The 13,785-nt window shown below is 50.5% G+C and overlaps 1 protein-coding gene across 2 annotated transcripts in view; it reads right to left on the reverse strand.

Annotated features, from left to right (window-relative positions):
* GALNT16 (polypeptide N-acetylgalactosaminyltransferase 16) overlaps positions 1 to 13,785 on the reverse strand; it is a 101,711-nt gene that overhangs the window by 16,127 nt on the left and 71,799 nt on the right. For both annotated transcript variants that reach the window (XM_086320048.1, XM_086320049.1), the window contains exons 3-9: positions 13,001 to 13,099; positions 11,974 to 12,041; positions 11,167 to 11,232; positions 9,700 to 9,821; positions 7,098 to 7,185; positions 5,562 to 5,646; positions 5,172 to 5,275 (exon numbers count right to left, since the gene is read on the reverse strand). In XM_086320048.1, the coding sequence (XP_086176174.1) occupies positions 5,172 to 5,275; positions 5,562 to 5,646; positions 7,098 to 7,185; positions 9,700 to 9,821; positions 11,167 to 11,232; positions 11,974 to 12,041; positions 13,001 to 13,099 (632 nt within the window). The remainder of the gene's footprint in view (positions 1 to 5,171; positions 5,276 to 5,561; positions 5,647 to 7,097; positions 7,186 to 9,699; positions 9,822 to 11,166; positions 11,233 to 11,973; positions 12,042 to 13,000; positions 13,100 to 13,785) is intronic.

Below are 13,785 nucleotides of genomic sequence, written 5' to 3' on the forward strand. Positions count from 1 at the left end.
CCTTGGCAAGTCCCCACAGAGTGAAGGTGGGAAGGAGCTGGCTTCCCTTGCCTTTGGGGTCCCCTTGGAGGCGCATGCTGGGCTGGAGCTCCTGGGGTGCACCCACTCCTTGCATGTGTTCCTGATTGCTCCCTCCATAAATGTGCACACACACATCCCACAAACCCCCTCCACACACACACCACATACATACCCTCCACACACACATACCCTCTACACACATACATTCCACACACATACCACACACACACATTCCACATACTCCCTCCACACACACACACTCTCCACAGACACTACACACACATACCACACATCTCCTCCACACACATACTCTCCACATATACATCATACATACACACCACACGTACTCTCCATACACACATCCCACATGCGGACCCCCTCCACACACACCACACACATTCCCCACATCTAAGCCCTGGCAGAGCAGCAGGAAAAGTTCTGAAGGAACACCAGGACCATGAAGAGAAGGAAAACTGACTTAAAGGGCAGCATCAGTTATTTCCAGCCTCTGCCTAGAAAGTCCTATCCAGACAGGAGCTAAGGATGAACACATCTGCTTGTCAGAACGGAGAGGCTAGAAAACCAACACCAAGCAAATGAAAGGCTGCTCCAGTTGGCATTTTTCTGGCTGGCCCAGACCGCCCTCTTGGCCCTCGTGGTCTCTATTTACAGCTACCACTGGCCCTACTGGGGACTTCCCAGGTGGTCCTAGTGATAAAGCGCCCGCCTGCCAATGCAGGAGATATAGGAGACACAGGTTTGATCCCTGGGTTGGAACGGTCCCCTGGAGGAGGGCATGGCAACCCATTCCAGTATTCTTGCCTGGAGAATCCCAGGGACAGAGGAGCCTGGGGGGCTACAGTCCCTAGTGTCACGAAAAGTTAGACACGACTGAAGCGACTTAGCACGCACACGCGCGTGTGTTGGCCCTACAGAGACACACTTCCTGTTGGTGGTGGTGGTGACGCTGAAGGAGCTCTCACAGATGACCGGTCCCTAGTGGAGCTAGGAGATGCTAGCGGTGGTCATCCTGCCTCCCAGAAGGGGATGTCACAAGTTTCTCACTCCGTTCTCCACTCAACAGTCCTTCTGTCAACTTCTGGCAAGCATCCACCTTGGTAGCTGGCTCAACCTCACGTAATCTCCTCTGATTTCTTCCTCTCTTTCATTTTAACCCTACAGAGGACTCAGGACTACCTCCTGGCCAGCCTGTGTGCACCAGGCAACTTCCCGATATGGTCCTGGGACCAGGACTGGATATTTGGCATATCTGGACCTGCCTTCAGGGTTGGCTATATTAATGGGCTTCTCTAGGCCTACTTGCTAACTGCCAGGCCTCTCTCTTCTCCTGGTCAGAGCTCTGCAACTGGTTCAGCAACTGAGATTCAGAACTAGGGACAGAAGATCTGCATTCTAGTCCCATTTCTGCCAGGCTAACTTTGTTACACTATTAATAGTTAGGGCTTCCTTGATAGCTCAGTCGGTAAAGAATCCGCCTGCAATGCAGGAGACTCTGGTTCAATTCCTGGGTCAGGAAGATCCGCTGGAGAAGGGATAGCTTACCCACTCCAATATTCTTGGGCTTCCCTTGTGGCTTAGCTGGTAAAGTATCCACCTGCAGTACGGGAGACCTGGGTTCAATCCCTGGGTTGGGAAGATCCCCTGGAGAAGGGAAAGGCTACCCACTCCAGTATTCTGGCCTAGAGAATTCCATGAACTATAGTCCATGGGGTTGCAAAGAGTCGGACACGACTGAGCGACTTTCACTTTTATCCCACATACCCCTTATTGTCATATTATTGTTTACTTATTGTCATTACTAGCAACAATGGCAATAACAAAAGCAGCTAACCATCATGCATTTACTGAGTACTTTGTGCTCTTTATGGCTGATGTCTAATTCTCACAGCTACCATATGACATTGGTGTTATGATCCTTGTGTTTTTAATGAGGACTATGATGGACAGGGAGGTCTGGCATGCTGCGATTCATGGGGTCGCAAAGAGTCGGACACGACTGAGCAACTGAACTGAACTGAACTGGTGAAGCTCAAAGATGTTAAATAACCTCTCCAAGGTCACCCCCCCACTCAGTTGCAGAACTGTAATGTAAAGTCCATACTTTGTTCAGCAAGTCCCATTATTTGAACCAGATTCTTTAGTATATTCAGCAGATTTTTACCAAAGACCTATTTATGACCTATCAGATACTGTTCTAGAATCCCTCACACTCTAGTGAGAGAAGACAAGAAGTAAAATAAGAAACAAAAATGCAAGTAGACAAGAAAATGAGTAGAATACATGGTCTAGTTGTGTTCGACTCTTTGCAGCCCCATGGACTATAACCCTCCAGGCTCTCCTGTCCATGGGATTTCCCAGGCAAGAATACTGGAATGGGTTGCCATTTCCTCCTCCAGGGGATCTTCCCGACCCAGGGATCGAACACTGGCTCCTGTGTGTCTCCTGCACTGGCAGATTCTTTACCACTGAGCCCATAATGTCTGTCTGATGGTATTATAAGCACAGTGAAGGGGACAGAGCACGCAGGAAAACTGGGGACAATGAGTGGAGTTGGGGGTGGGGCCACAATTGTAGTGAAGCTGATTAGGGGTTTTCCATGAGAGGAGACAGCTGAGTTGAGGCCTGAAGCGGGGAGGAGGAGCCACGTGGCTCTTGGGGACAAGCACTGGAGGCAGAGGGACAGCAAGGGCGCAGACCTAGAGGTCAGAGCGCAGTCGGCAGGGGTGAGGGCGAGGTTGGTGGGGTGTCTTGTGCGGGAAGGGCACATAGTCTGAGGACTTTGGGTTTTGCTCTGAGTGACATGGGAGCCCTTGTGGGGTCTTGAGCAGCAGAGTAACATGATCTGATGCAACTTTAAAAAGATGCCTAATGAGAATCCCAAGGTTTTCACATTTGCCACCCCCGCTCAGGGCGGCCTCTGAGCGCCTGCCTGCATTTGGCTCTCTCAGGGGAAACAGGAAGGAGTCTCCGTTTGGGCACCTCCCATCCTTCCACAAAGGAACAGAACAAAAAGCCCAAACCCACCAGCGGTGGAGTCTCCTGGCTCAAAACTGGTCCCAGCAGTTGAATGTCTGAGCTACAGGGCTAGCCTGGGAATTTCTTTGAATTTCTTCGAAGAAACAAAACCTTCCCTAGAACCACTGTGTGGTTCACCTTTCAAGTTCCCCCAACCACTGAGCTCTGGCCTCAGGCAGAGTTTAAAGTTAGCTATTTGATCGTTGACTTGTTTCTCTATCAGGCCCCAGCCTTTAAAAAAAAGAAGGAAGGGAAAAAGAAAAAGGCCTCTGGACACAGCAGAGATCCTTAGTTTTGCAGCTCTCTGAGACTTTACAGGAAACCAGCTTTGCCAAAGCTCCCTTCTGGCTGAGACCGAGGATACAAAAGAGGTCACTTTGGCCCAAAATACATGAAAGGAGGTCAGAATGGAAGGGTCACTGCACCCCAGTTCCCAGCATTGACTCCTCCGAATGCCTGCCTAGAAACCATTTCCAAGAGTAAGTTACAAAGGGGAGAAAATTCCATGCCTGTTCCCACTCCAGCTGGTTCTGAGTCAAAGCCCCAGTGCCCGTCTGCCCCACTGTCCCAGTCCGAGAGGGAAGACAGACCTGGTCCTCCCAGCCCAGAAGCACAGACCGTGACTCGGATCACACCTCACCACACTGAAGTGATCCCTCCAGCAAAGGTGCTTATCCTACACCTGTCAGATGTGGAGTTTGCTGACTGAGATCTGGAAGGTGGCGTCCACCTCAGTTTGCCCACCTGTCAGATGGGTGAGATACTGGCCTGTTTACTTCTCAAGAACCCGGGTCAGGATGAAAAGAGAAGCAGTGGGAAAGGCTCTGCAAAGGACTGAGTGGGTCCGGGAACAGCAAAGACGGGCCTTTGTCTTTTATGGGCTTTTTCGTATCTCTCCCCCCAGCTCCTGGAGAACCTCTGGGATTGTTCTCTGCCCTATTCCACCCTGCTCTTCATCTGGAAGGCTACTGTGTGGGCCACACCCCTGGCTTCCTTCCTGAGTTAGGACAGGTTCAGCCTGCAGTCAGGGGGAGAGTGAGGGTGGATGTTCATCCCCGACAACTTCCACCTGGTGCGTGGGCTGACTGCAGGCACCCCAAGACCATAGCTTGTACTGGGGAGTGCTCTGTCCCCATCTTTCAGACCTAGGGGTGGCTGCACCTCCCAGAAGTCACGCACCTAGCCCTACCCTGTCCCTTGTGGTTCCCTATAATTTTTCCACACCACGCAAACAGGCTCTTTCATAAACCCCTACATCAAGTGTTCCATCTGTATCCAGCCTTTGTCTCATGAACCTCAGCAGCAACCCTTGAGGTTCACTGGCTCTTCTCTTTCGTTGTGGGGCTAAAGGATTCCTATGGTATCGTGTATGTGTGTGTGTGTGTGTGTGTGTGTGTGCACGTGTGCTCAGTCATGTCCAACTCTTTGCGACTCCACGAACTGTAACCCACCAGGCTCTTCTGTCCACGGGATTCTCCAGGCAAGAATACTGGAGTCGGTTGCCATTTCCTGTTCCAGGGGATCTTCCCAACCCAGGGATCGAACCTTAGTGTCTTAGCATCTCCTGCATTGCAGGCGGATTCTTCACCACTGAGCCACCTGGGAAGCCCTATGACTTCATAAATAATAATAATGGCCATCAGTATCTTCATCCATCCTCTTCCTTAGTGCTCATGACAGCCTCTTGGGGAAACTGAGGCTCCAAGAGGCTTTCACTTACCAAGAGCCAAACAGCTTGTAGGTGGTAGGGCCAGGGTTTGCACCCAGTAATAGGGTCTGACTCTATTACTTATGCTGAACCATCACCCTCTACTGCACACCACCTCTCCTTCAGAGTTTCTGGTAGGGAAGCAGCCACGTAGTTCCTCCACACATGTCTAACCACGTGGCCACAGGCTCTCCCTGACCACCTCATTGCTTTGTTTACTAGATACGTGGCTCTGGACAAATTACTTAACCTCTCTGTGCCTTAGTTTACCAGTAGAAAGGTACTTCAGAGATTCGTTGTGAGAATTTAAGTAGTCAATGTGTATGAAGTCCTTAGGGCCTTACACATAGAAAACACTCAATCTGGGTTTGCCTACTATTGTTATTGTGGTTATTCCCCAACTTACCAAAATTTTCTCCCCCCCAGATGTCCATCTGAGCATCATACTTTCCCAAGTGGTTAAACCAGGACTTGTCAATCACGAAGATTCCTCCAGCAATGACAGGCGTCCTGGGAGCAAGGAGAGGAAAGAGGTAACACATTAGAATTTGAGCCCCTCTAGATGGCCCCAGGGCTCAGGCCATTTACCCTACGATCACCCACTTGCAGAGTCACTGGGGCTGGATGTCTGGCCCGTCCTTTGGTCTATGATCTCTCTCCCCAGGGCTCAGAACAGACTCAGCCCTTAGATCATGCACCTCTAGGAGCCCTGGTGACTGAACCAGCCCCCAGCAGCCTCCAAAGCCTGTGACTCAGGGAAGGGATGGGTCTCCCCAGAACCCACAGCAGGTCTGACCTTATGGGCTTGGTGGGGTCTGTCCGAGCAATCTTCTGCTCCAGGGGGATCTGCTCCCACTTGAAATGCAGGCTCCAGTCGAATCCTAAGGGTCAGAGTGGGGTAGGGATGGGGCTTAGGGATCCTGTCCCCTCATTCTGCCCCCTGATAGTCTCTCTTGATCAGAACCCAGCTTGCAGAGGGCCCTGGGCGATTGGTGTAGTCATTCCTTCATTCAGAATGAGACAGATCCCTGTCCTCATGGAGTTTCAATCTAATGGGTAAGACAAAGACTTACAAAGATAAATCAATAAATGGATAATCTGTCAGTTGGGGTGAAAGTGCTAAAAAAACAAAAGAAAGAAAGAAAAGACAGGAGACATGTCCATGCTATTCTAATAAGTGTACCCAGGGAAGACTCTGATGAGGTCACATTTGAGTAGAAACCTGAATGAAGGACTGATCCATGCAGACCGATGGGAAAAGGGAATTCGAGGTGGGAGAACAGCAAGTGCCAAGGTCCTGAGGTGATTTCCCAAAGGAGAAATGCCTGGCTCCCTCCCATTCATCCTCAGCATCTAACTAAAGACTGTGTCCATTGGAAATCTGAGCCCCAGAGAGGAAATCCACTCTGTTCATTAGCTCCTGGCCACAGATTCTCTAGGGCCGCTTGCCCAGTAGGCCTTGCTGCACTGATGGAAGGGGCCTACATCTGCCCTGTCCAACATGGTGGACACAAGTCACATGTGGCTATTGAGCACTTAATGTGCTGCTGGGGCAATTTAGGAACTGAGTTTTGAATTTTACTTAATTTTAATTAACTTAAATGTACATAGCCCAAACCCAAAGTGGCTACACAGCATGGCTCTAAAGTCTAGATCAGAGCTGTCCAAAAGAAATACTTTGCAAGCTGGAGATGCAAGCCACATATGCAATTTAAATTTTTCTAGTAGCCATATCTAAAAGTAAGGACATATGAAATTAATTTGAATATTGTATTTTTAATGCAAGATCATCCAAAATACTATCATTTCAAACTGATGATCATATTCATAATGAATACAAAAAATTACTAATGAGATTTTTTTACATTTTTCAAACTAGGTCTTCAAAACCTGGTGTGTATTTTATCTTACTGCACATCTCAATTCACACTGAAAATGGAGTCACATTTCAAGAGCTCAATAGCTAAATGTGGTTAATAGCTACTGTATTCAGCCAGGTCTACACCATTTTGGGGGGTACAAGTCAGGAATCCATGCAAAGTTGAGGGTTCCCCCTTCCCCACTCCCAAGATAGTTGTCATATCATGTTCTTCTGCCAGGACTCGTGCCCATCCTCTCTGGGCTAGCTGTATTTGAGAAGGATATGTCAACGTTTGGGGGCAGGGAAAGATTGGAGACTAGCTTGACTCTGCCCTCATCATGCCAGGAGCCTCCCACTGCCAGCTCTGGTCCTTCGTCCCCAACTCCACAGCTCTATACAATCTCCTTTCATTTTCTGGAGGTAAAGGGCAGGGAGATGCTGTCTCATTTTCTGGAGATGCTCTGGACCTACCTCCACGAAGATCAGCAGATGCAGCAAGGTAAGCGAAATTATCTAGACTGATGACATCAATGATGGGGCTCACCACGCGGGTGTGGTCCTAGGGGAGGACACATGAGGTGGTGTGAGATCAGGGACTCTGTCAAAAAAGCCCCGACTGCCTGTTTGGTGAAGTTCTCTCAAGGCATGAGGTACCCAGCACCTCCTGAAGGACATGTCAGGCTCCCAGGAGCTGTCCTGCATCACCACACCAGGCTCACAGAAGATCCCACTTGGGTCTCACAGCTACAATGCTCTCCTAGCCTCCTCCTCTAACACCATGTTGAGCCCTGGTGGGATCTCACCTCCTCAATGAAGCCCTCCCTGATTGCTGCAGGCGGAGGATTTCTTCCTCTTTTTAAGCTGCTCTCGTAATTATAATCCAGACAATTCCTGGGACAACGAATCAGATGTTGCCTGAGGTGGCTTTTCTGTTCCTGGTTTGAATGGTTGTTTTACTAACTGTCGTCCATTTTTGCACATGTTGGTGTTGAGTCTTCCCAACTGGACCACCAGCAGCTTGAGGGTAGTGACCCTGTTGTTGTAGTTGACCCTGGGGAACCTGGATGGCACTCCTCTCATGCCACCTCCACTTCAAGGTCAGACTCATACTCTTCATCACCTCCTAGACACAAATCCACCTCCAAAATATTGGTGGGTAATGCCAATTTTACTAAAGGGTTTTTTCCTGAGGTGGGGGATGTGGAGAGAGTGGTGGTGGTGGATTTTTATCATATACCACGTGCAAAACTTAATCGCCCTTCATCAGTAGGATGTCTGCTCTCTTCTTTTCTCCCTCCATGGAGGGACAAGGAACAGAGCCTCTTCTTTCTTCTCTGTCTGCACTGACCCTCAAAATGCTCTTGTCTGCGACTTTGAATCTAGCTCTGTCCCTCAGTTCACACCCCGTCTTAGGATGACAAAACTGTGGGACGTGGCAGATCAGAGGAGACCATCCATGGTCTCACAGTGTTCCGTGGGGGCCTCACTTTATCCTTTTTATAGACTTGTTTTGTATTGAGATATAATTCACACTATATAATAATTTTATTAGACATAATTGACATACTATAAAATTCACCATTTAAAAGTGTACAGTTCTGTGGTTTGTAGTGTATTCACAGGGTTGTGTCACCATCTGCTGCTGCTGCTGCTGCTGCTAAGTCCTGTCAGTCGTGTCCGACTCTGTGTGACCCCATAGACGGCAGCCCACCAGGCTCCCCCGTCCCTGGGATTCCCCAGGCAAGAACACTGGAGTGGGTTGCCATTTCCTTCTCCAATGCATGAAAATTGAAAAGTGAAAGTGAAGTCGCTCAGTCGTGTCCGACTCTTATCGACCTCATGGACTGCAGCCTACCAGGCTCCTCCATCCATGGGATTTTCCAGGCAAGAGTACTGGAGTGGGGTGCCATTGCCTTCTCCGTGTGTCACCATCACCACTATCTAAATCCAGAATACTTTAATCACCCCAGTAAGAAACCCTGTACCCACTAGCAGGTACTCCCCCATTCCCTTCACTCCAGCTCCTGACAACCACTAATCCACTTGTTATTTCCTCAGATTTGTTTACTCTGGACATCTCATACAAATGGAATCATATAATTTATAGCCTTTTGTGACTGGCTTCTTTCACTGAGCATGGTTTTCAAAGTTCATCCATACTATAACACGCATCAGTACTTTATTCCTTTCTTATGGCTGAACAGTATTCCATTGTATGGCTGTATCACATTCTGTTTACCCATTCGTGAGCTGACAGACATTAGTTTGTTTCATGTTTTGCCTCTTTGGAATAACACTGCTCTGAACACTTGGATACAAGTTTGTGTATGGGGTATGTTTTCATTTCTCTTGAGTATATATCTAAGAGAGGAATTGCTGGGTTATATGGTAACTCTATATTTAAACTTTTGAGGAACTGTCAGTCTGTTTTTCAAAGTGGCTGCCATTTGACATTCCCACCAGCAACGCACAAAGGCTCCTATTTATCCAAATCCTCACCAGCAGTTGTACTGTCCATCCTTTGAAGAGCCCTCCTAGGAGGTATCAAGTAGTATCTCATGGTGGTTTTAACTTGCATTTCCCTAATGACTTAATGTTGAGCATCTCTTCATGTGCTTGTTGACCATTTGTCTATCTTCCTTGAAGAAACATCCATTCAAATCCTTTGCCCATTTTTAAATTGGGTTCTCTGTCTTTTATGGTTGAGCTGTAATCACTTCATCCTTGGTTCCATGTGTCCAAATCCTCCCCATTCTAAAGAACAGTGGGCGCATGGGAAGGCCCTCTGCTTGAGAACAATGTCCTCTCCTCCCTCCTTCACAGGCTTCCCAGTCTGACCCACCACCCTCCACTCCTCGTCACTCACCCAGGAGGAAAACAACACCACCCATTCGCAGAAGGAGTTCCATGGCTCACCCACAAATGAAGTCCCTCAGGAGGGAGCAGATCACGTAGTTTCCAACTCTGCCTGTCCAGCTCTCAGAGACAGTTCATACCCTCCCCACCCGCAATGCCAAGAACATGGTGGGCGTGTCCTGAGGGACAGAGCTCCCCCAGGGATAGACAGACTTACCTCCTTGACCCGCTGCAGCATGGGCTGCAGCCACTCCGTGTTCACTTCGCAGTGGCTGTCCAGAAAAGTGAGGACGGCAGCTGCCGCCACGTCTGCCCCACGAACTCGGGAGCGGATCAGCCCTGAAGTGGGAGGGACACGGTGGTGCTGGGTGGGACTCAGCCAGTTTGCTCAGCCGTCCCCTCAAAGGCTCAGGGCTCTCTGCCCCTTAGGGCTCAGGTTTCCTCTGAGTTACTGTGATTTAACTTCTCTTCGTATTTGCTGATTTCTTCCCTCTTTCTTCCTTTCTCTTATCCACCCATCCATCAACCTCTGAATGCCCCCCCTCCCCAATGTAGAGGCCAGACACTGGGCTCTCGGGACACAGTGATGAACAGTCAAGAGTTTAGTGAACAGAAGTGGCAATAAAGTGTGGTTTGGTACCTAAGGGGAACTAGAAACCAAAACCCTTTCCCCTTCAACATGGAGGAACCTCAGGGCGCTCCCCTCTGGCTGCACTATGCTGTATGACTTGCAGACAGTCTTCCAGACTAAGACCGGCTGGAGTCAGAGCTCTCTGCTTTATCAAATCTAAATGCCTTTCTCTGGCTTCGAGCCCCTCCATCATCTGTCCTCACCCCACTCATTCCCTGTGCTGACCAGGTCTGATTCTCCCAGGGAGGGAGACTAAGAAAAGGAAGGTTAAGAGGCTGGCTCTGAGTGTGGGCCCCCTGGCTGGGGGTGAAATCCTGGCTCCTCAGTTCATCACTCCAGGCAAATTACTGAACCTTCTTACACCCTAGTTCTTTTATCTGTAAAACAGGATGAAGGGCTGTTATGAGGACTGAGTGTGAGCATGTGAGCAGAGATGAGAAGGTAGGAAAGGCAGGAAGAGGCTGTTAGTACTACATGTACCCAGGCCTGACTGATGCCTTTGCTCAGAGTCTCTGGGCCTAGAATGCTCTCTCTTGCGCTCCATTCATCTCTCAACACCCTCACCCAATCCAGGCTCCCTCCCAGATCACTCCCTTCTCCTTTAGCTCCCTACCCCTACATACTTACACCAGCCTTGGAATCCATAATAAGCTCTCCGAGGGCAGGGACCACGTGTAAACTTCTTTTGTGTTCCCTAGAGTGTCATGCACAATCCTATGCCATAGTTGATGCTCCAAGTATATCTGCTCTATATTGCCCTGTGCTTTTCTCAAAGCATTTAATCCTTACAATAACTGTGCAGGGCAGAAAGAGTATATTATCAGTCCCATTTCTCAGAAGAGATAACTAAGGTGCCAGAAGTAGAGCTTCTTGCCTACAGTCATGCTGTGATAAGGGCTGCTCCGAGACAGCAGGAGGGTCTTTCCGCAGACCTTGGTCTTGCCACTAGGCATGCAGCAAGACTTCATTCGGTTGGTATAACAAGGCATCAAAAGGGAGCAGAAGTCTAGACCAAAATGGGTCTACAGTAGCACCCAGGTTTCGAGGACATACCTTCCCGCCGGTCATTGCGTAGGCACTTGACCTTGGGGATCCTGGTTAGCAGCAGACAGTCTTCGGCTGAGGGTGGAGAGAAGGAAGCAAGACTGTTCAGATATGGATATCAGTCCACATATACTTTGACCAGGCCCAGGGAAAGGGCTGGGGAAGGCGAGGTATGATCGTCTCCATGGGGGACAGGTCATCTCCCCATCCCCTACTCCCAGGACAGACGGAGGAATGCCTGTACTTGTGGCATAACCCCCAGGGGGTGCCACAGAGTACCAACAACCTCTCCAGTCCAACATCCTCTGACCTAGATTGCGTGTTAAGTTGCTTCACTCATGTCGGACTCTTTGCATCTCTATGAACCGCGGTCCGCCAGGCTCCTCTGTCCATGGGATTCTCCAGGCAAGAATACTGGAATGGTTTGCCATGCACTGCTCCAGGGGATCTTCCCAACCCAGGGATCAAACCCACTTCTCTTGCGTCTCCTACATTGGGAGGTGGGTTCTTTACCACCAGCACCACCTGGGAAGCCCATTTTGTGGGGATGATATTCTGCACACGGCAGCTGTGATAATGAAGGATGCTGTGGATGTTTTATTTTTTTAAATGTCATCCCACTGGTGTCCCATCAAAGCAGCACCACTCCTTTGGCACCAAGGAGCAGAGCCAGGAAAGGCACTTAGTACAGACTGAAGATCCCGGTGAGGAACAGACATCAGCCTGTGGTGGCCAGGACTATTTCAAGAGTGCCTCCCTCAGCATTCTGGAGAAATGGGGTGTGAAGTGGTGCAAAAAAAGAAGATGGATACTTACGATCTGAACTGAAGTCATCTACTAGAATGATCTCCTGGATCAGGCTGGCAGGAGTTCGGTTCAGGACGCTGGAGTAGTGACCAAGACAGATGAGCCCAGATTTAGGGGCCACCTTCTACTTCCTTCTTCCTACCATCAACTCCCTCACCCCGCACCTCGGGGGGCCAGCACACTGGCCATAGGCAGCTGCTAGCAAACCCTTCTTGCCCTGGTCAGTGACTGAGGGGCAGGATGTTCCTCAGGCTCCTCCAAGCACCCGCCGACCCTGCTGCCTGGACCCTCGGGCACTTGAAATTCACCCCAGGTGGTAGGTGGGGACTGTCCTAGTTTAGTTGAGGCAGGACCCATAGCTGCTCTGGCTGCCTGGGCTTAACAATGGCAACAAGGCCAGATCCCTGCTGGCCTGGATGTTGCCTGCTTTGGAAAGCTGGTGAGGCTCCTTCTGACCTGATGGGTCAGGATGGGTGTTCTCAGAAAGCACCCCCACCCCAGCTTTTCCCTCCCAACAGCCCTCCTCTTCCTTCACTCCCCGTGAAGAAAGCCCAAGCCTCTTTAATCCTTGGAATACCACTGGGTACTCCATTCCGAATCCTATTCTTATCTATGTTCATTAAAGAAACAGGTGATTAGAAGTCAAACTTGACCACAGGGCCAACCTTAGGAGGACAGAAGGGGTATCTCTCTCTGAATTGCTCTCAGGTACCCACTGGGCTGGCACCCACCCACCTGGAAGTGAGGCCCCACTTCCATCCTTGCCTCCATCGGCTCCTGGCCCCTGCGTTTCTGCCCGTGTCCTGGGGACCTGACCTTGTGTTTGTGCATCTCACTAACAGCTGGACTTCTTGGGTCCTGACCCTGATTCACTAACCCCAGCTTCTCAGAAGGGCAGAAACCCCCTCCCAAGTGCCCACCAGTCTTCATGCTTTCTGGCCACAGTGCCCATCTCAGTGTCCCTTGCCAGGGCCCAGCAGATCCCCGAGGCCTGGGGGAGCAGCACCACCGAGACGAGGGATGAGGCAGGGCTCACCTCTTCACTGTGCGCAGGAGTGTAGAGCGGGCTTCGTTGTGGAAGGTGATGATGACGCTGGTGGCCGGCAGGTCCGAGGAGTAGGACACGGATGGACAACTGAGGAGAGGGCAGAGAGCACACAGGGCATCTGTGGGACATCCTGGGGGCATCCGGGCTTGAGGCTTCTCTCTGTCCAGTCTGCTGCCCTTGAGGCCAGGCGCAGGCCCTGCCCCCCGAAACCCACGCCCACCCTACTCAGGCTGTCCAGCCTGGAGTCCCCGGAGGGACAGCACAGGCTGGGGGAAGTTCCCAGGCCCAGGGGCTCTTCACCCTAGTCCTAGGATCACTCGGAGCCGCACGGTCACTGACGTGCTAAGGGAGGCTCTGACGTGTGTAGGCACACAGACAGAACCAACCTGGACCAACTGACAGAACTCCCTGCCCGATGCAGCAGCCGAGACAGAAAAAATGGCAGCAGGGAGAAGAGGGAAAATGGCCTTTCTTTGTCTCTGTAGCTTCTTCCTTCTTGTTGCCTGTCTCCTGACATCTGGTGGGATCTAGGGAGGAACTGCCCGCATCCTGCCCTCCCGTGAATCTCTCCCTCTCACTGCCAGCGTGAACAGCCAGGCTGGCAACAGCAAGTAGGGTGCCCTCGCTCTTCCCAGGGTCCCTGGGGCACCTGAGGGGTAAACTGAAGTCTCTGAGGAGACACCAAAGGCAGTTCCCCCCAGCCCACTCCCTCCCCCAGCAGCTCTGTGCTCCCACCTTCTCCAGACACCACATTTTGGGCCCCCTGGCTCCCC

The sequence above is a fragment of the Bos grunniens genome, chromosome 10 (assembly GCF_055505025.1).
Source record: "Bos grunniens cultivar Pamir isolate PY7600 chromosome 10, Bosgru_T2T1.0, whole genome shotgun sequence".
Lineage (NCBI taxonomy): Eukaryota > Metazoa > Chordata > Mammalia > Artiodactyla > Bovidae > Bos > Bos grunniens.